The sequence below is a fragment of the Eschrichtius robustus genome, chromosome 14 (assembly GCF_028021215.1).
Source record: "Eschrichtius robustus isolate mEscRob2 chromosome 14, mEscRob2.pri, whole genome shotgun sequence".
NCBI lineage: Eukaryota > Metazoa > Chordata > Mammalia > Artiodactyla > Eschrichtiidae > Eschrichtius > Eschrichtius robustus.
The window spans coordinates 28,047,269-28,072,350 of NC_090837.1; the positions used below are offsets into that span (position 1 = coordinate 28,047,269).

Below are 25,082 nucleotides of genomic sequence, written 5' to 3' on the forward strand. Positions count from 1 at the left end.
CAGCACCCGGAAGTCGGCGGCGGTGGCGGAGGTGGTGAGTACGCGGTGGACTGCGGGCGGCGGGTGGCCGGCGGCGGGTGGCCGGCTGCGCTCCCCGCGGTGCTCGGGGCTCGGAGTCGGGAAGCGGGTCTCGGGAAGTGGGGCGCGGAGTCGGAAGCGGCCGTACAGCCCGCCCTGCCTCAGTTTCCCCTTCTCGAGGCGGTGAATGCAAATCCAGCGGCCGGTCCGGGGAGACCAAGCCGACCCCGGCCGAAGGAGCGTCCCTCCCATTCCTGGAAGGCGTTTCCAGTGTCCCCGCCTGGGTGGGGCGTGGGCCCCGCAGGCAGGGCCGGTGTCCCTCGGTGGGGCAGACTGGACGACCAGGAGCTGCGCGGTCATCGCGGGGCGAGGGTGGGTGGGCTACGCGGCTGTCGGCCCCAGAGCCCTGAGTCACGCTGCTCCCTCCCTGCGCCCTGCTGTGGGTGACAGCTGATGTCTCTCCGGGGAGGCAGCAAGTGCCAGGTCATCTGTGCGTCTGGACACGGTCTTCCTGGGGTGGCTCAATACTCAGACCTTCCCCCCAGGGCGTCAGAGGAGGAGACTGGGCAGGGCTGCACGCTGGGCAAGGCCTTGTAGCCTCTGGGCTTTAAGACGCGTTCCCGCCCAGCAGCTACCACGCTCACCTCTGGGCCACAGATTTGGCTTGGGCCTTCTGGCCTTGGACCGGTCCCTGAGGCTCAAGCCCCCGTCTGTCCTCCACTGGGGATGTCACATGGTCAGGCAGGCCTGCTCTGCCATCCTGCTGCGGACTTGCCCACTGATGTTTTGCTGTTGCTGTTTCCATGCGGCAGCTGTGCAGTAATGGTGCTGTAAGGGGCGCCTGCAGCTGGTAGCTCTTGGGAATTGCTTTTTGCTGCTTGTTCCTTAGTCTTCTGGGCGGCCTTTCACGGCAAGTGTTTGTTGGCCAGACACCGTTCACAGCGAAGAAAACTCAGGCCGAGGGCCAATGGTGTTCCCAAGGTCAGTAAGAGCCAGGGTTGGCCTCTTCTCCTGAGTCCCTCTCCCAAGAACCTTCCTGCGTCGGGTGACCTTTCGTGTGGGGTGGGGCTGCAGGAGGGTGGCTGTGTTGGCAGGTGGACACAGCAGAGCTTCTGTTCCCCCCTCTCCAGGTTCCCAGGGCTCCCAGTGGGCGGAGCATGTTGCCCTGGTGCTCCCACCCCCTTGGACCCCTGACCATTCACTTCAAAAGCATGTGTCCTGCAGTCCTGTGGCTGTGTGTTACTGGTGTGTCTGCAGAATGCAGGCCCCTCAGACCAGACCACTAGCCGTCAGCTCTGCCCCGCTGCCCAGCCCCTGAGCCGTATTACTGCCTCATGCTTTCTTTGTTTTTTCATTTCTGGGCTGTCACTTTGATCATGTTTACCCTGGGTGTAGTTACATGTGGTGTTGTGGGGACTTATTCCTGTGCTGGCTGCTGCTCTAGAAGGCGCCTCCTGGTCCCACTCGCCTGTCCGTGGATGCTGCTGCTTCTGAGGATGTCAGTAGCCCAGGGCAGGGAGGTAGGCGGGCTGCTACAAATAGGGCCATGCTCGTCACTGACACCCCAGATGTGTGAGGACTGGGTCCATCCTTTGGCAACATGTCAGCCGGTGTTGAGGACAGTTTGTTGGTCTGGACTTCGGGGTTTGGTGATGGGCTCTGAGAGAATGAGGACACCCCTGGACCACTGAGTTCCCTTTTCAGGGTATCGATGAAGCCTTTTTTTTTTCCCTCTCAACTTTTTTTTTAGGTTGCAGAAATAATGGATACACGCTTAAAAGTAAAGAGGCCAGCCCCTATCTCGTGGTGTCGGCTGGTACTCAGGGCGGCTCTGCTGGGTCTTCAGGACCATGCCTACTATAAGTATTTACTTCCACCCTCTTTCGAGGGGCTGGTGGGAATGCCCCCTTCCTCCCCTATTAACCATGTGAGCTATAGGGGCCACCATGAGGCCGGGCTGGCCCCCGCCTTGTGGGGAAGCTGTGTTCCTGCCAGGAGGGGCCGGGGTGCGGAGCATCCAGAGCTCACCGTGGCTCACTGTATATTCCTCATTTGTGTTGCCCTTTTGAACCTTGAAGGGACAATGATACTTGGTATGAGGCTGAATTAGTGCTCCTAAGACATCTTGAAGATCTCAGGAAAGAGTGTCGCCATAGAAAATGTGTCATGGTGAAATGCTACTTATCAGCCAGATGACAGAGTGTAGATTATGGAGTTCTAGGTCGTGGGCAGGGAGGAGGGCACAGAGTTTGGGGGGGGGGGCGGCGGGCTGCTTGGAACGATTAGGATGGCAGGGCTTTCTCAGCGAAGGCTCCGGAACAGCGACAATGTGTTCCCATGTGTTTACCTCCTCTGCTGGCAGCCTGGGGGGACGTCACACGTCACTTGTAAAGAGCAGCTCCTGCCGTCCAGTTCCGCCCTGTGCAGGGTGGGTGGGGTGCCCAGCTCCTCTGCTCAAGGCCAGATGGACAGGCTGGCTAGCCTTGACCACGTTCCTCCACATGTGTGCGGTGCTGGGCGTAAGGAGTGGAGCCGCCGACTCTAGGGCTCCATCATCCCCTGCCCAGAGCCCTAAGCAACAGCCAGAGGAGACTGATTGCTGGGACCCGGGGCCTCACTGTCCCACTGGCCCAGGCCCCCTCGTTCCTGCTTGCTCGCATGTGTCCCCGCATTCCTCGCTGCCTCTGGCTAGCGTGCTCCCCTCTGTCTGACAGAGGGAAGTGCTCCCCAAGGGCACAGGCCCCCACCCCACCCGGTGGTCACCTGAGTGTGTGGGTCCTTGTGCAGAACTCAGGGCAGCCTGGCCGCTCCGTCCTGTTCTGAGGAGCTCTGAGCTGGGGCTGGATCCGCCTTGTCCGGTCTCCTGAGAATTGCTCTTCCTGCCTCACCCCTCAGTGCCCCCCCACCCAGAATAGCAACTCAAAGCCAGCGGGGAAGGAGGGCAGGGTCTGTCCATGTTCTCCTCATGGGCAGCTTTCCAGGTGGATGATCCTGTTTTCCCTACCGGAAGTGTGCAGCGTCCAGCTCCAGGGATGGTGCAGAGTGAGCCCAGCATGCAGCCGCCATCCAGATCAGGGTGTGGACACCGTCACTAGCACCCAAACGTCTCCCTGCGGGTCTCCATTGTCCCCTGGCCAGGTGGCCTGCCCTGACTTCTGTACCCACGCATGAGTCTTGCTTCTTCCTTGCCTCGTACAAGCACCGAGTGGTATGCTCTCATGGGTGGGGTCCCGCTGTGCCCCACGCTGCTCAGGCGGGTGGACACCGCTATGGACAGACAGCCTGGCTTCCAGCTCCGGGCTGTGGACTTCCTCGTCTGTGTCACTTCATGGACACGGGTACCCCACAGTGCCTGGTGTGCCCTGATCAGTCGGAGTTTTAGAAGCTTCTGTGAAAAGCCAAGAGGGAGACTCACCTTCCAGATACCACAGCATGTGCTGAAGCTCAGGGGCCGAGTGGTGGGGTGTCCAGGGCGTGACCCAGGTGGTGGCAGACAGCATGCCCGTCTGCTGGGAAGCATGGGGGTCCGTGGCTCACACCTCCCACATAGGCAGACCCTGGATACATCCTACAACAAAGCCCAAACGCAACCACGCACGGAAATCAAGAGAAAGGGGCTCTTGCTTTGAGATGAGAAGGGCGAGAACCATGCAGTACAAGTGGGGGGACTTGCTGTGGAAGGACATATGGGTTCCGATGGAGGCAGCACAGGCAAAGGGATGGGCCACCCCACCCCGCTGCCACCGCACTGTGGGACAGAGGCCCTGGATCCTGGCACGGTGTGCCAGTAGCTGCTGGGGGATGCCAGCAGACCACCTGAGCATCTCCTGCCACTGCGGTGAGGGTGGGGGGAGCAGTGGTGGGTCCCCTCGTGCTGGACGCCCCTGTGCCAGACATTGGAGGGAGTTGGCCGGGCGTGCTCATCTAAGAGCGCCACCCCCTGCCCAGTGATTCTGCCTCCCGGGTGTCTGCCTGGGAGACAGGACGACACCTGTTGGGAAGGTCCTCAGCCTGTTTGCAGAACGTGCGCACCGGGCCCGGCTGTGTTGCTCTGTATGGGTGGAAGCTGGATGGCAAGAGTGGACAGAAGGTGCACATGCCCCGGGCAGCAGCAGGCAGGTGGGGGACGCCGCTACCCCGGGCGTGGGCGAACCGCATGGCCAGATGGCAAGAAGACAGGGTGGCGGGGTCCTGTGCATGTGATGGAGCATACATCTGTGGAGTACGTGGAGCCATGGGCGGGGGCCTTCCTTTGGGGCCTTGCAGTGAGCACAAAACGACATGCCCCCCAACCCTAGTGGTGACAAATATGGCTTCTCTCTGCCACCAGGCCCAGAGACCCACTGCCACGCCACGTGGGCACCCTGGGCACCTGTCAGGATGTTCGGCCATCTCACAGCCTGCATGCTCCGGTCCCGGGAGGCCCCCTCAGACTGCTGCCCATGAGGCTTCCCCTCAGCCCAGGCCACCGTCTGGGGTCTTCCTTCCGTGGGGGCCCGTCTGAGGCCTGGCTGCACCCCTGTATGCGAGGCAGTTGTAAGGCAGCCCCCCAGCGAGATACACATGGGCACAGTGATTCCAGGACTGTGGCCAGGACGGAGCCGGCTGCCCCACTGTGAGCTTTCCTGGGGGCTGCTCGCACCTGGGGAGGGTCAGCAGGGATGCTCAGGAGCACGCTGGCTGCCGAGCATTTCCGTGACGTGGCTGGAGCAGCTCATTCGTGTGCCAGGGGGTGCAGGTGGGCAGGTCCAGTGCCCGGGGCATCCTGAGAGCATGTACTGGGGTCAGGAGACCCCACGTGTGCCCACACTATCACCCCGAGTGCAGCCAGCAGGCACCCCCATCCCCCAGAACCCTCATGTGGCCTCTGGCACCACCTGAACTCTCGGTGAGAGAGGAGCCTGCCCAGGATGTGCCCGACCTGGGAAAGGGGTCCCCAGCTGTCCCTCCCCTGCCCCGTGGCACTGGGGCCCGGCCTCCTCCAGGTCAGTGTGTCACCTGCCCCATCGGGTGGGGTCCCTGCTCTCCTGGCCTGGGTCCCCCACTGCCATCCTGCTTGCCATGGGGCCAAGCAAGGGGGAGGGGGAGGGAGGGAGCCCCCTCACCTGCAGAGGGCAGGCGTGTGGCATCCGACTGCCATCCACACACCTGGCGGGGTGTGCACGTCACCTTAGCGGCCTCCACACCCGTTGGGCCGGCACGGCTTCCTGTATCGCTTGAAGCTGCAGGCTTTGCCCACCTCCAGGCGGCGTCCACCCTGTGGTCTCTGAGGCCTGTGGGTGAGGCTCCTCGTCAGGCCCCGGGACCTTCCTGCCCACCTCTGGCTCTGCCTCTGCCTCTGGCCACCTGGCCCTCATGGCGGCCCCAGCAGCCACAGAGCTCTGACATGGGCGTGTGGACACCCCAGGCTCCAGGTGGAGGTGGGCGGGGCGGGGATGGCGTGAGAAAGCCGGCATGCTTCTGCCCCGGTCGCCCCCCCTCCCTCGGCACTTGCCAGCCCAGGTGCTCTTCAGGGTGACTTCCTCCTGACGGGCTTAGGTGTCACCTGGTGAGGAGGAGCCCTGAGTTTACCTGGAGCAGTGAGACCTGTTGAACTGCTCCCCCGCCTCACCTTCCCACTCCATGGCCTTGGAAGCCTTAGGAGCGGAGGGGAGCATTTCCCAGCAGCGGAGTGCCCCGGGCAGGATGCCCCAGTCAGTGCCCCGCTGCAGTGCAGTGGTGGGACGGCAGTGGTGTGTCCAGGGCTTGCTCTGGGAGCCCCAAAAGTCAGCAGGGGTGTCAGGGAGGACTCGCCAGGCCCCGAAGAGGGTGTTGGAGCTCGGCCTGGGTTGGGGCAGGATGGAAGAAGGGCCCTGCACCCACAGGACCTGCGAAGGAGGGTGCTGGGGGTGGTGGGAGTGAAGCGGGAAGGGGATGGGCCAGTTGGCAGCGGGCCTGGCTCGAGTGGGGGGTGAGGGATTGGAGAGAAAGGCAGTTCCTGATGGTCTCTTCCCCAGGGGCTGGCTTTCCTCTGGTCCTTCCCTCCCAATGACCGCGTCTTCACTCTTCACTGAGGCCGCAGCCCTGGGTTCCGCGCCCACACCACTGGCAGCAAGCTGCCCGGAGACCTCTCGGCAGCCTTCCTCTGACCACGGAGCCCTTCTTGCCACCCCCTTCTGGAGGGCTTGTCTGCCACCCACCTGGGCCAGCTAGGGTGGTGGGGTGCTGCAGCCGAATTGGGGGGCTCTGCATCTGGCCTGTGAGCAGCGGTGGCCGGCGACCTCGCCCAGTGCCGGTCATGCAGCCTGGGCTGGGCGTGGGGGGATGGCAGGCATGCTGGCCTCCTTTGACGGCCCAGAGTAGTGTGTTCCTGGTGACGCAGCCCTTTGTCCTGGCGGGGCCGGGGGTGGTGGGATCTCAGCAGGGCTTCTCCCATTGACCTCAGCCAGCCTGGTTGCCACAGATGACACAGGCCAACCTTGCCTGGAGCATCCTTGTGTCTGGGAGAGACCAGCCCCCTCAGGGTGGGGGACCTGTGTCTTCTGTGCTGGACTCTGGTCACGAGGCAGGTGCTGGGAGCCCCGCCAGCTACACGGGACAGGTGGGATGACGAGGCCCTGTGATGCCCAGCGTGCTTCCCATCACCCTGCACTGCATTCTGGGTGATTCTCATTCTCTGTGCCTAATCTGCCGAACATTCTCTGCCAAGTTTTAAGTCGTACTTACTGGGGCTGCTGTTTCTAAAGGGTCTTTCTGGTGCTGGGGTGGACACCCCATTTACTCTTTATCATGTCCTTTCCCTGCAGATATTCCTGAGCTCCTTTCTCCTGCACTCAGTGGCTGGTTTATGGGACGTGTGGGGACTACTGCTGGTTCTTGCTGTGGTGCTTTGTTTTATGTGGTTCTTTCTATTGTACTGCTTTTTGTTCTTGAAATTATTTGCGAGACTTCTCGGAAGTCTGGGATGAAGAGGAAAACTTTGGTTTGCCTGGTGCCCAGGGGCACTGCCAGTGCAAGCACCCATCAGACCAAGTCCCTGGACCCCCGGTGTGGCCCTAGCTCTGCACATGGAGCTTCTCAGGGACCACCCCCACTTCTGTGCGCCTTCCCTGCGGCCCTGGTGTGGCTGTGGATACAACCCCCCAACCCTAGCTCCCTGTCCTGGGGCGGTCCTGGGCCGTGTCTTCTGTCTCCCTCATCCCTGAGGCCACCAGAGCCTGGTTTGCCCCATGGGCCACTGCCCTGGGGCAGGAACTGCTGCTGTACTCTGCTGTCTTTCCTCTCTGGGTTCCTGTGTTCTCTGAGATGTTGGCTAAATCCTGCATGACCTTGTCAGCTCTTGGTTGCTTTTAAGATTTTTCACCTTCTTTCAAGCGTTTGGAATTGCTTTTACCAGGGAGGTCGGTCCCAACAGTCTGCCTACCAGTACTGGGATCATCAGGCACTCCTGGGATGATGGCCACCAGTGGACATTGCCAGGCCGCCCTGGCGGGAACCCAGCCTGTTCCCATCACCTTGGGGAACCCTTCTGCACAGGGCCCTTCTGTGTCAGCACTGCATGTGGCCCAGCATCCTGGGGTGGGGTGGGGTGGGGTGGGGTGGGGTGGGGCAGCGGCTGGCAGCCCATCTCACATGGCGCACATCCCCTAGTGCCCCGGGCTGCTGCAGATGGTGCTCGTCACCGCAGCAGCACCTCAGCTGCACAGCCACAAAAGTTGGTCCTCTGAGGCTGTCACCACATCTGTGCCTGGAGGAACACAGGGCTGAATCCTGGGGGTCCCTCCAGGGCCTGTGGGGGCCGACAGGGAAAATACTGGGGTGAACCCTGCCCCTGCCACCCGTGCCAGCCAGACCAGTGAGCATGAGTGAGAGGAGGGTGGGACGCCCGAAGGCCTCGTGTGCTGGGCAGCTACCGCGTGGCTCTGAGCCACGGTTGTGTCTGTGGTGCTGGCCTTGGGCTCCGGTCCATCCTTGGCTTCTCTTTGCACGGTGGCCAGAGCCACCATGCCCGCCCACCCACCATGCGATGCTGGCATGGCTTTGAAGCCAGGGTCGGTGTGGTGGGAACATCCTCCTGTGAATCCCAAGGTGGGAAGGGTTCCGTTTCAGACCCCAGAACCAGAAGCAATTGCCAACAATCCAGGGCCAACGAGGTCACAGGCGTCAGGGGAGTGTCTGGCCAGTGCCCAGGAGCGTGTTTACAGAGATGGATGAGTGTCAGGGCATCCGACACGCGGTCTCCTCGTCCAGCGAGGGTCTGGGCGTCGTGAGCCCATTCCGTTTGGGCAAGGGAGTTTTGCAGGTTTGGGAGGCAGTTCTGTCGTCTGCCATTTACTCAACTCATTTTTCCTTCTCCCACAGACCTCGTTACCCCGTGTGAGCCAAGCCACCCCTTGGGGACCCATGTGCATCATCTTCTTTAAGTTCGATCCTCGCCCCGTTTCCAAAAATGCGTACAGGTAACTCCCTCATGCTGCGTCTGCTATCCTGCTCGGCCTTGGGAACACGCCATCCTCAGTGCCTGTTTAGGCTCCATGTGTGGGGTCGGGGGCAGAGGCCAGGCCCTGGGACATGCTGCCCGGGCCCTGCCCTGCCCTCTCCCACAGTGGCCACTCAGTGTGGGCAGGGACCCTGAGTCGATGTGCAGAGATGCTAAGACTGAGCCGCTGAAGGTGGCCATGTGGGCAGGATGGGGGAGTGACGTGGGTCCAGCACAGCCCTGCACCTCTGACTGGGGATCCGGTTGCAACAGAACAGAGTGATAGGGAGCGACACCTGGCTTGTGGGGCTGGAGCCTGTGGCCAGTGAGCAGTCTGGGTGGTGAGGGCAGAGTGCGGGGGGCGGGTCAGGGAAGCTGGGGGACCAGCTGGAGGAGGCGCCACACACGGTCCGGATTCCTTTCCTCCCCATGACCCCCGGCTCTGGACGGCGCCCCTCCATTCCCCGGCACCCTGGTGGGAATCCACCGACATTTATCCACACGGAGAATGAGTCTGGGATGTGACCCTCAACCACAGATGAGCCACTAGTGCGACTGCCTAGGAAGTTTACATCATCTCAAGATCTGGAACATTTCAACTGGCTTCTGGGATTCCGTGCTACCTGATGTGTGGCTGAAGTAACTCATTCCAGGCTGGGGAACGGGGAACAAGGGGTGCCCAGTGTCCGTTTCCTGCAGGGGAGTGGGCAGCAGGGCCATGCTGGGGGCCGGGAGCTGGCCCTGAGCAGCCCCCAACAGAGCATGCCGTGTGAGTCAGGGTCCAGCCAGGGGACAGAATCCCGGAGCAGTGATTCGAGCAGGGAACGTCTAACTCGTGGAAATATAAACTGTTGTGGGATCGGGGTGCCCGAGGCAGAGCCTGTCTTCCATCCTTGGGCTGAGACCCAGACCTTGCTGGGGGCACAGCCGTGGCACACCGGGCAGCCGGGAGCTCTCTGGGCACTTGCTGGAAGTCTGCCTGCTCTGCTCGCGCTGGCCGCTGTCTGGGGCGCTTGTTGCTGGGGAAGCCGCACCCAGAGCCTGGGAGAGAAGCCTCTCCCCCTGCAGCGTCCCTCCAGTGCCCTCTGCTGACAGAACTGGACCTGCAGCCACTGCAGAGCCCCCAGGAAGGGCGGGAGTGGGGCTGAGGCAACAGGTGGATCACTGGTGCTGTCGCCTCCCGCGCTGAGAGTAGCACTCCTTCCTCCTGACAAGTGAGGACACGCGGCCTGATGGCCACCGAGTCCACGGCTGCCTTGGTTCTTACGGATTCAGCCAAGCCCTGAGGTCACCCCTGTTCTCCTGGGAGTGAGAAGGAATGGAAGGGACGGGGAGGGGGAGCCTGCGTCCTGCCAGGACCTGCCTCTGACAGCTCCCGGGCTGGGACTCGGTCTCAGCATTGATCTCAAATGTTGTCCTAGCCTGATGGCGTTGGAGGGTGAGAGGGGCTTCCGGCTCCGGGGTGGGCAGCTCTCACGTGTGATGTGGGACTAGGACGGGAGGAGTGGGGGTGGAGCTGCTGTGGGAGGGACACTGCAGCAGGGCCGTGAGGAGAGCCTGGTGAGCCGACCCTGGGCCCATTGGAGACCAAGGAGGGGCCCCCAGCTCCTGGAGTTGCGGGGGGCAGGCACAGAGCCAGGAGGCCTGGCTGTCCTCACCTGGGCTCCCTCCCACCTAAGCTGTCGCTGCCCTGGCTGGCAGTGCAGCAGCTTCTGCCCCCACCCCAGTGCCCATCACTGTGTTCACTGCCGGCCCCCCACCCAGTGATGTCAGGAGAAGAAGTGTACTTTGTGTGTGTGTGTGTTTGTGGTTAAGTATACATGACATAAATTTACCATTTTTAAGCGCAGGGCTCAGCGGCATTAAGCACATTCACACTGTCATGTAACCGTCACCAGAACGTTCTCATCTTCCCAAACTGACACTCTGTGCCCAACAAACACTGACTCCCCATCCCCCTCCCCAGCCCCTGGCACCCACCCTCCTTCTTTTTGTCTCTATGACCTTGACTATTCTAAGTCCCTCATGGAAGTAGCATCATGTGTTTTCTTTTTGTGTCTGGCTTTTTTTCACTCAACATAATGTCCTCAAGGTTCATCCACGTTGTAACATGTGTCAGGATTTCCTTCCTTCTTAAGGCTGAATAATGTTCCTTGTGTGGATGGACTACGTTTTGTGTCTGCGTCCATCCTGTCGGCGGACACCTGTACTGTTCCCGCTTCTCGGCTGCTGTGGACATTAGTGTACAAGTACCTGTCCCAGCCCTCCTTTCAGTCCTTTTGGGTATGTACCCAGAATCAGAAAATCCTGGATCACACGGAACCTCCAAGTTGATTTCCTCGTGTGTCTTCTGATGGCTGTACCAGAGGCTCCCTGCAGCGTTGGTCCGTGTCCTCATGTTGGGTGGTGGGGTGGGTCTTTGTGGCGCTTTGTCGTCATGCATCATTGAGACTAGGTCCTCTCCCCACAGCCGGAAAGGCCCAGACCCAGGGCCGCCGTCCACTTGGACACCACTGCCCACAAAGCCTGTCCGGGGCCTGGGACCCACACAGGCCCCTGCTCCGGCACGTTCGACATCGCACCTGTTTTCACCTGTGTTTGTGAGCTAAGGTCACCCCTGTGTCAGTAATGCTCCAGGGTCAGCTGATTGCAGAGGACTCTTCCATCTGGGTCTGTGGCCATCCCTGCCGTGTGTAAGCATTGATCTAAACAGATCACCTCTGCCCTGAAGGACAGAGCGGGACATCCTCACTCTGATGCTGTGGGTGGTGCCGCTCCTGGCTTTGTCCTTTCCAGTCTCATGGGAACCTGTTTTCTGGCCTCCCTAGAATTAGTTCCTGAAAGATGAGGCCAGCCCTGCCAGCTCTGCCGTGCCTGTGGGGCTCTTGAAGCCTCTCTCCCCTCCTTGGGCTGCAGCTGATTTAGAGCGTGTGTCCTGTGGGCTATTCAGACAAGTGCTCTCGTGGGTGTGGGAAGGGAGGGGGAGACAGCCCAGTGCGGCCGGGAGTACATGTGAACTGCCTCTGCAGAGCAGCTCCAGGCCTGATGTTGGGCTGGGCCATGACTGTCATGGACCCCTCGTCTGCACCCCACCCCCATGTCACCAGCCCACTGCCCTCCATATTGGGGCACCCATCCCTCCAGACGTGGCAGCTCTCCCCGCATCATATCCCACTGCCATGTCCCCCCAGGCACTGTCCAGCATGATCCCCCAGGCGCCCTTGGGTTTGACCTGCCTTCCAGGCTGCATACCTGCCCACCCACAGGTGCCGCACCCTCCTGGGGTCACCCCTGGGGGGTCCCGGCCTCTGCACCTCACCCCCCACCACGCCTGAGGTTGCCCAGCACTTGGAACCTCCATATTTTGCCGACACGATGAAAGTCCCGAATCGGGGGACCCGGAGTTCATGGGATGGGGGTGTCCTGGGTGGGCCTGACCTCATCTGGGCAGCCCGCAGAGGGACCAGCCCCTCCTCAGGGAGTAAGCTGCTGCCCTTGGAGGGGCCCGTGGCCAGAGCTTGAGGGCGGCCTCCAGGAGGCGAGTGACCTCGGCGCGCGGCAGGCGAGACCAGGGGCCCCAGTCACATGGCTTCAAGGAACTGACCCCTGCAACAGCGGAGACCCCGCCGACCAGCAGCTGTGTCACCCCGGGGCTGAGCACCTGGCTGAGATGATGGGTGGGCGTTGCTTTAAGCTGCCGCATTTGTGTAGATGTTTGGCTGCATAGAAGACCAGCATACTCCCGTCAGGATGGCGCTGTCATGGCTGTCACGTCACCACCCTCTTTGTCAAAATATCATTTAGACCCACAGGCTGATGCTTTTACTGGCTCCACCTGGAGGGACTGCTGGGCCAGCTGTTGCCCTTTGGGGTGGCTTCCATGGAGGTTGTCACTACTGGACACTTCACTGGACCCTGGCCTGTGCACCCGTCACTGCTGCCAAACACCCCCCGGCGGTGTGCAGATCCCTCCCCTGACTGTGCCCAGACCCACCCCTCAAATGATGACAGACCCTTTCCATGACTGTGCCCAGTTGGACTTGGAAGTGAGGGGCTTCCTCTCGCTTGGAGCCTCCACGTGGTACCATCATGCCCACCAGCAGTTCGGCTAAACAGTGACTCTGATGAAAGCAACCCAGCGCTTCAGGCTCCTAGCGATTAGCAAACACCTCGCTTCTTGTCTACAAATGGGCAGTTGGAGTAAGAGGACAGAGGCACTGCTCTTTCGCTTTGTTATTTTCCCTAAGTTTTCCTTTCTGGAGTCTTCACAAGAATGGGAACCAGAAGCCACGGCACCGGCCTGGTTCGGGCTCAGCCTCCTGTCCCCTGCGACTGCAGGGGTCAGGCGAGCGGGCAGGTGAGGGGCGCTGGGCACCTGAAGGAGGACGCTTGATCCTGGCACAGGAGCCACCGCACCCTCTGTGGGGCCCAGGCCCCACAGCCAAGTCTCCCCACCCGGGGAGGGGGGGCATTGCGCTGTCCTTTTCCTGACTGCTGCTTAGCAAGCTTCTGCCAGGATGGGTCCCGGACTGGGTCCCAGGGGGACAGGGCAGACGTGGCAAGAGGCAGGGGGTGGGGTCCGGGTCAGGGCCTGGCAGCTGGAGCTGCAGAGGATCCTTCTGTGAGCGGCTGCGGCTCGTGTCAGGGACAGTGAACCCCCTGCCCCCTGCGCCTGGACCCGGCGCAGCCCTAGAGCCAGCTGTGTGGAGGAAGAGCCAGGCCACAGGCTAGACGGGCATCCTGAGGGTGGTGAGGCTTCCAGGGTGGTCCCTGGCGGTGCCAGCGCCTGTGGCCGAGGTGGCGTGGGAGGCACAGGTGGGGGGTGACACGTGCGCACAGGTGAGACACTTCCAGGGCCCTGGGGTGCCAGCACTGGTTTTGCCTTCAATTTTGTGAGTGTCTTTGTTAATTCACATTTTACCACAAGCCAATATTCATGAAATCAATGAGTCGATGCAAACAGTACCTCTGAAGACTTCTGAGGATCTAACCCCTGACTCAGCGAACTTGGTTTCAGACCCACTGTGGCCCCAGGTGCCGCGCCCGCCTGCGGTGCTTGGAGGGTCCTTCGGCGGCCACTCTTACACCCTGGGGTCTACGGGACCCTGTGGGGTGACCCTGCCCACTCAGTCACTGTCTGTGTTCGTAGTTATTTTAAATGGCAAAGCTGACTGAAAACTTCGTTTTCTTACCTCAAAACCAGGGCCCTGAAAACATCGACGTCTTTCCTAATTGCCAAAGAAATACTTGTTTGATTCATAATACAAAGCACTAGTGAAACACAGAGAAGTCCTCACTCGCTCCCTCCCAAAGACACCCCAAAGTGCGGGATGGAGCAGCCCTCGGAGTCCCTGAGCGCTGGTGGGAGGCTTACAGGGTGTCTTCAGGGAAGGGACCAAAGGGCAGGAGGACACGCCCGCCCAGCGCCCTGTTCCAGGTGGCGGAGGCGAGCAGGGCTGAGCCGGCAGCCACCCGTCTCCTCCTCCCAGCGGATCCCCATCCTCTCTGGGACTTGCCCACGTTGCTGCCTACCAAGGTGCGTTGTCTTGGTAACGAGAGGAAACACATGACTCTTCCACATTCACACGAGACCCTCAGCCGTGCTCTCTCCTCAGGCTCATCCTGGCCGCCAACAGGGACGAGTTCTACCACCGGCCTTCCAGGGCCGCGGACTTCTGGGGGAACAACAACGAGGTCCTCAGCGGTGAGTGTCCCCGCTGTCCACCCAGCACCGTCCACTCAGCTTCACGTGCCCGGATCCCCGGGGGAAGCAGATGGAAGGTGGGGGTTGTATTTGGATCCACCATCCGCTGCGGTTGGTCTCGTGTGAGGCATGAGTTCAGACCGGTCACCTCAGAGCATCATGGTTGTGCGTGCATGCATGTGTGTGTACATGCATGTGTATGTGCATGTGCATGTAATTCTGTTACACACCTGGCACCCCTTGCCCCAGGGAGAGCGGCCTGAGTTTGGGGAGCAGAGGCCTGGCTGGCAGGGCTGGGGGAGCCGATGAGGAGCCCATGGGGTGGAGTGGAGGTGACCGCACCCCGCCTGCCCTGCCGGTGGCTTCCGCGGGCCCCTTGGAGGGAGCAGCTCCTATCCCAGCAGGCAGGGGCCACTCGGAGGACGTGCAGACAGGTGTCGGCTGGGCCAGGGACCCTCTCTGCCTGCGGAGCCTGGAAGCTCGTCTGGAGCATTCACGAAGGCCTCCAGTGTGGACTGGGGTCGGGCAGTGGTGCTGCGTGGGAGGAGGATGGGAGTGGGGAGACCAAAGCGGAGGTCTGGAAGGAGGTGGGGAGAGCTGTGAGCGGGGCCCTCAGGGTGGGAGTGCAGGAGGGTGGGAGTGCAGGAGGGTGAGGCTGGGTCTTGGCCTCACCAGAAGCTGCTCGGGAGACCTTGGATACCTGCTTGCTCGGGAGTGTGGGGTGGGGCTGGCAGGGAGGCCCCCGCTGCCTGAGCTCTGGGCACAGCGGTCGTGTGTGGGGTCTTCAGCCAGGCCGGCCATTGCTCCCCCAGAGGTCCAGGGGCAGGCCTGCTGGGCCACAGGAGGGGGTCCGAGGGGAGCCTGTGGGCATGGCCAGGACCATCCTGGGCTAGGACGGAACAAAGGGGTCGTGGGGAGAGGGCAGGCTGTGTGTGTCACTGCTGCAGGGCATGCATGGGAGGCTGAAGTGGGGGCTGCTCAGGACGGGTGAGGTGAAGGGCGAGGAGCTGATCCTTCGGGAGGGAGGCAGGAGGCACTGCTGGGGCACTTTGTAGATGAGGACACGGAGGCTCAGACGAAGGGTGAGCCTGCCTGGTCCCCTGGGCTCCACACTACCTGCCCTGGTCAGTGCCCATCCCGCTGGGGAGCCCCAGCCACTCAAGTCCTTCACCCTTTGCAGTGGTTTGGAGGCGGCCCCTGGCGCGTTGATACGGGTCCTGCCAGGCGGGAGGGTGGCCCTGCTGCACCGCAGTGCTGGGTGGACCCGTGGCCACTGCGCCCGGCTCAAGCCTGGGAGACCCCAAGGTCCACCCCCTCCCTCTGTCTGGCGTCACCCAGCGTGCACAGAATTGTAGCAGCAGCGTCAGCATTGCTGGGGACTTGTTAGGCATTCAGGAACCTCTGGGTTCTGTTTCTTCAAGTCCTCCGTCTCCTGCTGTCTCTCCTCAGCCCCACAGTCACAGGTGTGTCAGTTTATCTGAAGTGGTCGTGCCCTTCGGTGATGCTCGGTTCACTTAAAAGCCCTCTGTTGTCCCTGCTCCTTTTTAGGTGGTTTCTATTGCCATATCCTTTACTCACGTTCACTAACCTTTTTTTCTTTAGTGTCTAATCTGCTTTTAATCCCATTCTGCATATTTTTCATCTCACACACTGTAGTTTTTATCTCCAGAAATTCCACCGTGGTATCTTCCTTGTCTGGACTCTGTTGTTTGGCCAGATGTGGAAGCTTCATTCACTTTCTAGTTGTTGGTTTGTTAGAGGCCTCTGTCCTCTGGATGTGAATCCTTTGCTGGATAATTGTGTCACTGTCTCATTTTCTTCATGATGTCCTTTGGTGAGCAGAATATTTTATTTTAATGAAGTGCTGTTTATCTTCTGTTTTGTGACTTGTTCTTTTTGTGTCTTACCCACAAAGTCTTTACCTATCATGAGGTCGTAAAGATATTTTCCTCTGTGTGCTTCTGGAAGCCTCCTGATTTGGGTTTATGCTTAGGTCTGTGATTTGTCTCAAATTAAACTTTGCGTGCAGTACAAAGCAGGGACTGAGCCATGCCCACCTCTCCAGCTGTCCCTGCAGCACTGACCAGTGGGCCTCATCTGGCCTGTGCATGACTATGGCAAACTGGCTGAAAGTCAGTTGATCACATCCGTGTGGGGCCGTTGTTGACTCTTGTGTACCACTGACATGTCTCGGGTGCTGCAGCCTCTGAGCAAGTCTGGGAACCAGCTGAGGTGAGCCCTGTGGCTTTGCTGCTTGTTGGGACTGCTGTGGACGTCCTGAACTTCAGGGCCAGCTTATGAATTTCTATAAACACCAGCCCACGGGGTCTTCACTGGGATCATGGTCATCCTCTTGGTCATTTGGGGAGAACTGTCATCCTTTTTTTGTTTTGTTTTATTATTTTTTTATTGAAGTACAATTGATTTACAAGGTTGTGTTAATTTCTGCTGTTCAGCACAGTGATTCAGTTATACATGCATATGTGTATATTCTTTTCCATTATGGTTCATTATAGGATATTGAATATAGTTCCCTGTGCTGTACGGTAGGACCTTGTTGTTTATCTATCCTGTATGTAATAGTTTGTATCTGCTAATCCCAAACTCCCACTCCATCCCTCCCCCACCCCCCCTCCCCCTTGGCATCCACAAGTCTGTTCTCTATGTCTATGAGTCTGTTTCATAGATATGTTCATTTGTGTCATATATCAGATGACACATACAGGTGATATCATATTATATTTGTCTTTCTCTTTTTTTTTTTAAACAGTTTTTTTTTAAGTGCTACGTTTTTTGTTGTTGTTGTTGTTTTTCTTTTTTTGTTGTTGTTGTTTTTAAATGAGCTTATTTATTTATTTATTTATTTATTATTATTAATTTTGGCTGTGTTGGGTCTTCGTTTCTGTGCGAGGGCTTTCTCTAGTTGCGGCAAGCGGGGGCCACTCTTCATCGTGGTGCGCGGGCCTCTCACTATCGCGGCCTCTCTTGTTGCGGAGCACAGGCTCCAGACGCACAGGCTCAGTGGTTGTGGCTCACGGGCCTAGTTGCTCCGTGGCATGTGGGATCTTCCCAGACCAGGGCTCGAACCCGTGTCCCCTGCATTGGCAGGCAGATTCTCAACCGCTGCGCCACCAGGGAAGCCCTGTCTTTCTCTTTCTGACTTATTTTACTTAGTACAATAATTTCCATCCATGTTGCTGCAAATGGCATTATTTTGTTCTTTTTTTATAGCTGAGTAATATTCCATTGTATATACGTACCACATCTTCTTTATCCATTCATCTGTCAGTGGACATTTAGGTTGTTTCTATGTCGTGGCCCTTGTGAATAGTGCTGCTGTGAACATTGGGGTGCGTATATCTTTTCGAATTAGTTTTCTCTGGGTATACACCCAGGAGTGGGATTGCAGGATCATACGGTAGCTCTATTTTTAGTTTTTTCAGGAACCTCCATACTGTTCTCCATGGTGGCTGCACCAATTTACATTCCCACCAACAGTGTAGGAGGCTCCCTTTTCTCCACACTCTGGGAGAGCTGTCCTCTTAACCATGTGAGCTTCCCGGGCAAGGAACAAGTCTCCTCCTTTAACTAGGTCGGCCTGACGTCCATCCCTCAGCACACACATCTTTCCTGTAACGTTTTCCTAAGTGTTTTAAAACTCTTTCAGTGCTGTTGTAAATGATTAATTGAATTTTCATTTCCCAGTTCTTGCCAAGTATTCACTTATTCCAGTAGGTTTTTTTTGTAGATCCTTTTGGATCTTCTTTACATACGATCCTATCTTGTACAAATAAGGACAGTTTTGCTTCTTTCAGATCTTTGCGGCTTTTAGTTCTTCTACTGTTATAACTTATTACTGTTATAATAATAATATGTTAATGACTTAGCTATTTTCACTCCAGTTGTCAAGTGAAATGCCCCTCTGGCCTGGGAAGACACTCTCCTGGGGCTGTAGTGGCCTTGCTGCCCTGTGGCGGGGCCCACGGTTATGGAGGGTTGCAGCCTGCGGGGCTCCTAGTGAAGGGCCCACCGAGGGCTGGGTCCTGCCTAGGGAAGACAGCCAGTGTCCCTACACCTGATCAGGATGCGGGGCTGGGGCCTGGCGTGATTTCTGCAACGGAGCTGGTGCTGTGCCCCGAGCCTGACGCCCACCCAGGCATCAGGATGTGTTGTGCAGGGGCCGGGGGCTCCCAGGGGCATCAGGTGTTGTCCCGGGCGAGGGTCTCTCCCACATACCCATGGTCCCCAGGGGCTGCCTCAGCCTGCGGAGTTCCAGTCCCCGTTTCACCATAAGGGCTGCTGGGCTGGTGGTGACACTGTTGTTGCCGCAGGGCTGGACATGGAGGAAGGCAAGGAAGGCGGCACGTGGCTGGGCATCAACACGCGGGGCAAGCTGGCGGCACTTACCAACTACCTGCAGCCACGGCTGGACCGGGACGCCCGGGGCCGAGGTACGGGGTTGGGGGGGCAGGCTTCCTGGGCACCTGGAGGGACGGGAGGAGTGGCGAAAAGAGGGGCCCTGAAGCCCCATGGCTGGCAACGCCGGGAGCCACCCTCGGCCTGGCCATATGCCTCCCACTTGTGGCCATGGCATGGCTCCCGACTGCCGTGTTGTCACTGCCCGTCTGGTGGACATATACTGTCCCCACTGAAGACTTTTCCCCTCGTGCTGGACTTCCATGTCGGGGCACAACAGGAAAAATTTTCAAAATCAGAGTTCTTGGTGCCCTCCTCCTTGGCTGCCGGGTTCCTGAGGTGTGGCCGTCCCGTGGGGGACCATCAGTCTCCCCGGGAGAGGGGCTCAGTCCTACCGCCCCGGCCATGGGCGTGTGTCCCCTGACGCAGGTGAACTCGTGGCCCAGTTTCTGACCTCAGACGTGGATAGCTTGTCCTACCTGAAGAAGGTCTCCGCAGAGGGCCACCTGTACAACGGCTTCAACCTCATAGCGGCCGACCTAAGGTGGGTCTACCAGGTGGGGACGCAGCCCCCAGGCGCCGCACAGGGCTGGGTTGCAGGCTCGGCAGGCAGCGGGAGCCGGGGCATCTGTGGCAGCCTCTCTGGGGACATTACACCTGGTGGGCTCAGGGAGCGTCCCGAGGGCCGAGCGCCTCCCAGACCCACTGTCCTGGGGACTCAGGGAGCCAAGCTGGGGCAGCGTGAGGGCCGCCAGCTCCTGCTGTGGGAGCTGGAGTAGGGCCAGGGGTGCACCCGGGCCAGACCGGCCCCTCCGACTCATCTCCTCCCTGTGTCTGTGGCTGAGGAGCCCGTTTTTGAGCCATACCTCACTTGCCCTGTGGTCTGGTGGCAGAGGTGCCCCGGTGGAGAAGGCGGTGCAGGCACAGCTGGGTACGGAGACCCCGGGCCCCATGGTGGTCGGGCGCTGCCGAGTGCTGGGCAGAGTGGGTGACGAGGCTCACGTCGGCTTCTGCAAGGGGCTCGGCGGACGGCTCCTGGGGCAATGACGCTGTCCATGCCACCCATGGGCCCTGTCACCAGAGGACATGGTGGCCGGGAGCTTTCTCCGCCCCGGGGTGGGGCAGACTGCCTGGGAGTAGGGCAGGAGCAGGGGCAGAGGGGCCTGTCCTAGAGGCGGGAGGAGCAGGTCCCCCAGGGAGGTGCAGGCCCTTGAGTCCAGGGTACCTGCGCTGGCTGTGAGATTCAGGAGTCAGGTTGCTGGGACTCTGCAGGAGGCTGGGGCCACGTGGGGAAGTGGCAGTTGGGGTGTGGCCAGGCCCATGTTGGCACACAGAGAGATGCTGGGCGGGGTGGGGGGCAGATAGCTCAGCAACAGTGGTGCCTGCACGGATGGTGCCACCTGAGTGCTGGGGCCCGGGCTGTGGGGCTTGCCAGGTGGCGAGGGTTGGGGACGCCCTGTGGCTCCCGTCTGACCCTGTCTCCCCTCCGGTCCGCAGCACAGAGAAGGGAGATGTCATTTGCTACTATGGAAACCGGGGGGAGCGTGAGCCTGTTGTCCTGGCGCCAGGTGAGGCTGCTCTGGCGGGTGGCACAGGGTGGGGCTGCTCTTGTGGGGACCCCAGTACTTTCAGGGACCGGGTCCCTGCTGATTTCCCTCCTGGGGCTGTTTTTCGGCCGTTCGTGTACCTTGTGGCCAGTAGTGGCCATGGCCTCACCTGGTCCACATGAGGCTGCCCACAGGTTAGGTTGCCTTCCCCCTGTACCGAGTCCCTGGCTGTCTGGAGAGAATTGGAAGCTAAAAGGCACAAAAGGACGCAGAGACCTCCCCCTGCAATTCTGTGGCCTTTGTGGAAGCATCTGGAAACCACCCCATGATGCCCTCAACTGTGACTGGAGATGCTTCTTTTCTGCTAAATTGCTGCTTGGAAGGAATTCTTTTGAACTCCGTCCTATTTCATCCCTGAGCCTGCCGCGCCTGATCCATGTCCCTTAAAAAAAAAACAACAGCTCCATTGAGATATAACCGCATGTCATACAGTTCACTCATTAGAGTGTGCCCTCAGTCGTTTTTACTCTATCTACAAAGTGGTGCAACCATCACTAAAATCCAACTCTAGAACATTTTCATCACCTCACCAAGAAACCACACCCACTGGCACTGCCGCCGGCCCCTAGAAACCACTAGTCTCCTTTCTGTCTCTGTGGATTTGCCCGTCCTGCACATTTTACATAAACAGATGCAGACAATACGTGGCCTTTTGTGTCTGGTTTCTTTCCCTTTATGTAATGCTTTCAAGGTTCATCCATGTTGTAGCGTGAGTGAGGGCTCCATTCCTTTTTATGGCTGAATAATATTCCATCATGTGGATTTTCTGCCTTTTGTTTATCCATTATCCACTGAAGGACACTTGGTTGTTTCCACCTTTTGGCTATTGTGGAAAATGCTGCTGTGAATGTTTGTTATATGTTTTTGTGTGGAAACGTTTTCATTTCTCTTGTGTGTGGACCTAGGAGTGGAGTTGCTAGATCATAAGGTAACCATTTAACCTTTTGAGGAATTGCCAGACTGTTTTCCAAAGCAGCTGTGCCATTTTATATTCCCAGCAGCAACTTATGAGGTTCCAGTCTCTCCCCATCCTCGCCAAGACTTGTCACTGTCTGACTTTTTGATCGCAGCTGTTCTGGGGTATGATGCGGTCTCACTGTGGCCTTGATTTGCATTTCCCTGATGGTTAATGACATTGAGCAGCTTTTCATGTGCTTGTTGGCCATTTGTGTATCTTGTTTGGAGAAATGTCTATTCAAGTCCTATGCTTGTTTTTAAATTGGGTTGTCTTTTTGTTATTGAATTGTAAGAATTGTTTTATATATTCTAAATACAAGTCTCTCATCAGTTGCATGATTTGCAAATATTTTCTCCCATCCTGTGGGATTTTCCCCTTTCTCGTTGGTCTCTTTTGAAGTACGTCATTTTAAATTTTGATGACGTCCAATTTTATGTATTTTTTTTGTTGTTGCTCATGCTTTTGGTGTCACATCTAGGAAGTCATTTCCTAATCTAAGGTTGTGTAGCTTTTCCCCTATTTGGTTTTAGCTCTCATGTTCAGGTCTTTGAGACATTTTCAATGGACTCTTGTGTGTGGTGCACGGTGGGGGTCCTGCTCTGTTCTTTGCATGTGGCTGCCAGGTGCCTGATGGATACAGCGCGGTGATGCTGTGGCTGGCGGCGTGACTATGGGCCCCACAGTGCCAAGTGGCAGTAGTCATGTCAGACTTGGCCCAGAGTCCGGTAGCAGCAGAGGGTGGTGGCTCTCTGTCATTGGTGCATCTTTTCAGGCCGCATGGCTCCAGGTTGGCTGCCCCTGCTGCCTCTTGAGAAGAGGCTCTGGGGGCCTTTCCACATTGAGGCTGGGCCTCTTCTTGAGAACTTGTCCTGAGAAACTTGCTCTAAGACCCTATGGCGCCCCCAGCCAGGACCTGGCCTACGCCTCGGGCCTGCCAAGGTCAGCGGGCTCCCTGACCCCGGCTGACCCCGGTGGGCCGCCTCCTGGCCTCAGGCTGTGGTGCTCCCAGCCTTGACCTTCTCAGGTGGACCCCCATGTCGGGCTCCCCCAACTTATGGACGGACCTTCCTCTGCTGTTGATTCCGATCACCCACCCCTGAGGCCTGGCGAGTTACTGGACGCATGTAGAGAAGGAGCGGGTGGGTGGAGTTCCAGCCACAGCCCCCGACACCTCCGACGCTGGCCGAGCCAACCCCTCCTGCAGGGACCTACGGGCTAAGCAACGCGCTGCTGGAGACGCCCTGGAGGAAGCTGTGCTTCGGGAAGCGGCTCTTCCTGGAGGCCGTGGAGCGAGGCCAGGCACTCCCCAAGGACGCCCTGGCCGCCCAGCTCCTGGACGTGCTCAACAACGAAGAGGCGTGAGTGCCGTGCCACACACACACACACACCCTCCCCCCGGCTCTGAGAGGTGGCTACTGTCCTTCCACAGGGCCTGCACGGCTCTGACTGGACAGAGCCCATGAGCTCGTGCCCTGGGCCCTGGGAAGCTCCTGGTGGCCCCAGCACAGGGACTGGCCGGCAATCGCTGTCCTGCGGCCTGGCCCCCACAATGGAGCCCTGAGTGAAAGGCTAGATGGAGGTTCGAGGCCTTGACCTGGAAAGTGCCCGGAACGACCCTTGTGGTTCCCCTAGCCCCTCTCTGAGGCTGGAGGGCTCCTCAGGCGCTGCAGGGCTGCGGCTGAGCGTTGGTGGGGATAGGTGGGGGGCGGCCAGTGGTGACCCCTCCTCTGTCCTTCAGGCAGCTGCCGGACCCGGCCATCGAGGACCAGGGCAGGGAGTACGTGCAGCCCATACTTAGCAAGTATGCGGCTGTGTGTGTGCGCTGCCCGGACTACGGCACCAGGTACGACGGATGGGCCGCTGGTGGGCCCTCCTGTCCCTGGAGGAGCCCACCTTCCCCAACTCCTCCCCACCTCCACTCTGCCTAGAAGCCACTGCAGGTGTCTGGGCAGTCCCCGGTGGTGGTGCTGGGAGCCCTGGGGGTTCTGAGCGGGGAAGTGCCTGGTCAGCCCAGGGCCCACCCTGCTGAGAGTGGTGGGCAATCAGGGCTCGTGCTGCAGAGGGTGGGCAGGGCGGCCTGGGGGTGTTTCAGAGGGGAGGTGATAGGACTTGTGGGCAGGGGCCTGTGGGGCCCGCAGCTCAGGGCCCTGATGCCTCACAGGGGACCCTCTGCTCACCGAGACTGAGGCTGCTGCTCTTTGTGACCCATCTCGAGCCAGGCCAGTGCCCAGCAAGGCCCCTCGCACCTCTGGTCTGATCCATTTGGGGCTCTGACTGGCGTGCAGGGGTCCAGGGGCAGCGGGCTGAACACAGGCCCCATGCTCTCTTTCAGAACCAACACGGTCATCCTTGTGGATGCAGATGGGCACGTGACCTTCACAGAGCGAAGCATGCTGGGCACGGACCCCTCTTGCTGGGAGACCAGCACCCACGAGTTCAGGCTGCAGAGCTAACCCCCACCCGGGTGTGGCCGGGGCTCCCGGGAGGCCCTGTCACAGGTACTGCCTGTGACTCGGCCAGCGTCCCCCAGGGCCAGAGCCCTCTGATGTGTGTGAACTGTTTGCATCCCCACGTCAAGCTCGGGGTCCAGCCTTGTGCCAGCGGAAATGACGGAGGCCCATGGCCAGGTGTGCGGCAGGCCCAGGTGTGCCGTGCCTCCCCCTGCCCACGCACAGAAGCTCACACAAGGCACACGTGACACCCATCATGCACGCGCACACACGTTACAGGCAGTAGACGTGTGCACACGTGCTCAGACACGCACACGCTCCAGGCATGCACCCCCCATGCGAGCCAGACACGCAGAGCTGTGCCTCTCAACACCCACACGTGCTTCTGGCCAGTGAGTCTTGCTGTGATCCCGACAACAAGAGTGGATGTCTGTTTCAAAGTGGCCCCTCCTCTTCTGGGCGTAGCCAGTTCCTGACCACCAGCCCTGCTCTTGGAGAGGACACGGGCCACATTTGAATGAGGAAAACCTCCTCCATAGCACAGGCACAGGCCGCTGGGTGGGTCCGGTGGTTCTGTGGGTGCCGGGGGGTCCTGTGTGTGGAGCTATCCTGTGAGGGGGCATCCATGTGCACTGGGCCGCCTCGGCAGGCTCTCAGGCCTCCACCTGTGCAGGGGGGTCATGGGTTCCGGGCAGGCCCATCTCAGGGAGGGGACACAGCTGCCCCTGCCATTTCCCTTCTCCTAGGGAGTTAAACTTCATAAGACTCTGTACTTGAATGTGAGACGCTGATAATAAAACTCTTGAGGCCGTTGTGAGCCAGTGCATTCCAGGCCCTTGACTCTGTGACAGGATGACCAGAGCTGCCGTGCGGGAGCCCCCAGGAGCTCCTGGGGCCCAGACCCCGGTGCAGGGCTCTTCCTCTTTTCCCTTTTGCTCATGGCCTCCTGAGCACTGTGATGGAAGCCAGGAGTTCATCCAGGTGCAGGTGGGAGCCCTGGGGAGCAGTGCACACGTGCTGGACCGTGGAGGCCAGGGGATGGCAGGAAGGGCTGGGCTTCAGGTAACAGAGCAGGTGGAGTCTGTCCTACCCCAGGGCCCTTGTTTTGGGCAAGCACCCTGGAGCTCCTGTCCCCAGCTGGGGCTGGGCATTTGGGGGTCCTGTGTCCAATGCTGACACTCAGGCTTCCCTCCGCCTCAGCGGCCGACCCGACTTGGCCTTCTCAGTGCAGTGACAGCTCGGGTGGGCTGTGGACCTTGACTGGGCCCAACCTGCCTCTCCGTCACTTCTCCCTTCCTGCTCACCACCCCACAGCCAGGCATGAAGGGGCTCCCAGTGTGACGCAGCCTGTGCCCCCCACCCACGTGTCCAGCTGAGCCATGGCTAGCCAGGCTCCCAGCTCCGGCACTGCCAACACCCTCTGTCTGCTTCAGCAGGCCACCCTGCACCATGAAATGGACCAGGTCCCCAC

The 25,082-nt window shown here is 59.4% G+C and overlaps 1 protein-coding gene across 2 annotated transcripts; it reads left to right on the plus strand.

The window, feature by feature from the left end:
• Nucleotides 1–24,428, plus strand: TANGO2 (transport and golgi organization 2 homolog). Of its 2 annotated transcripts, XM_068563178.1 has the most exons (9): nt 1–34; nt 8,359–8,456; nt 14,092–14,180; nt 18,512–18,631; nt 19,026–19,140; nt 20,094–20,164; nt 22,366–22,519; nt 22,900–23,004; nt 23,494–24,428. In XM_068563178.1, exons 2-9 carry the CDS (start codon nt 8,401–8,403, stop codon nt 23,612–23,614), a joined length of 831 nt encoding a protein of 276 aa, XP_068419279.1. In that variant the 5' UTR covers nt 1–34; nt 8,359–8,400; the 3' UTR covers nt 23,615–24,428. The 2 variants fall into 2 exon arrangements, with proteins under 2 accessions (XP_068419279.1, XP_068419280.1); XM_068563179.1 differs by lacking the exons at nt 1–34; nt 8,359–8,456 and adding an exon at nt 11,500–12,833.
• Nucleotides 24,429–25,082: the final 654 nt, after the last annotated feature.

What these genes read in the sequence shown, in the direction of transcription:
- TANGO2 (XM_068563179.1), top strand. Translation starts at nt 12,601, where the DNA reads ATGAAAGCAACCCAGCGCTTCAGGCTCCTAGCGATTAGCAAACACCTC. An exon ending in CTCATAGCGGCCGACCTAAG is followed by an intron (nt 19,141 to 20,093) that starts GTGGGTCTACCA and finishes TCCGGTCCGCAG; the next exon opens with CACAGAGAAGGGAGATGTCA. An exon ending in TGCCCGGACTACGGCACCAG is followed by an intron (nt 23,005 to 23,493) that starts GTACGACGGATG and finishes GCTCTCTTTCAG; the next exon opens with AACCAACACGGTCATCCTTG.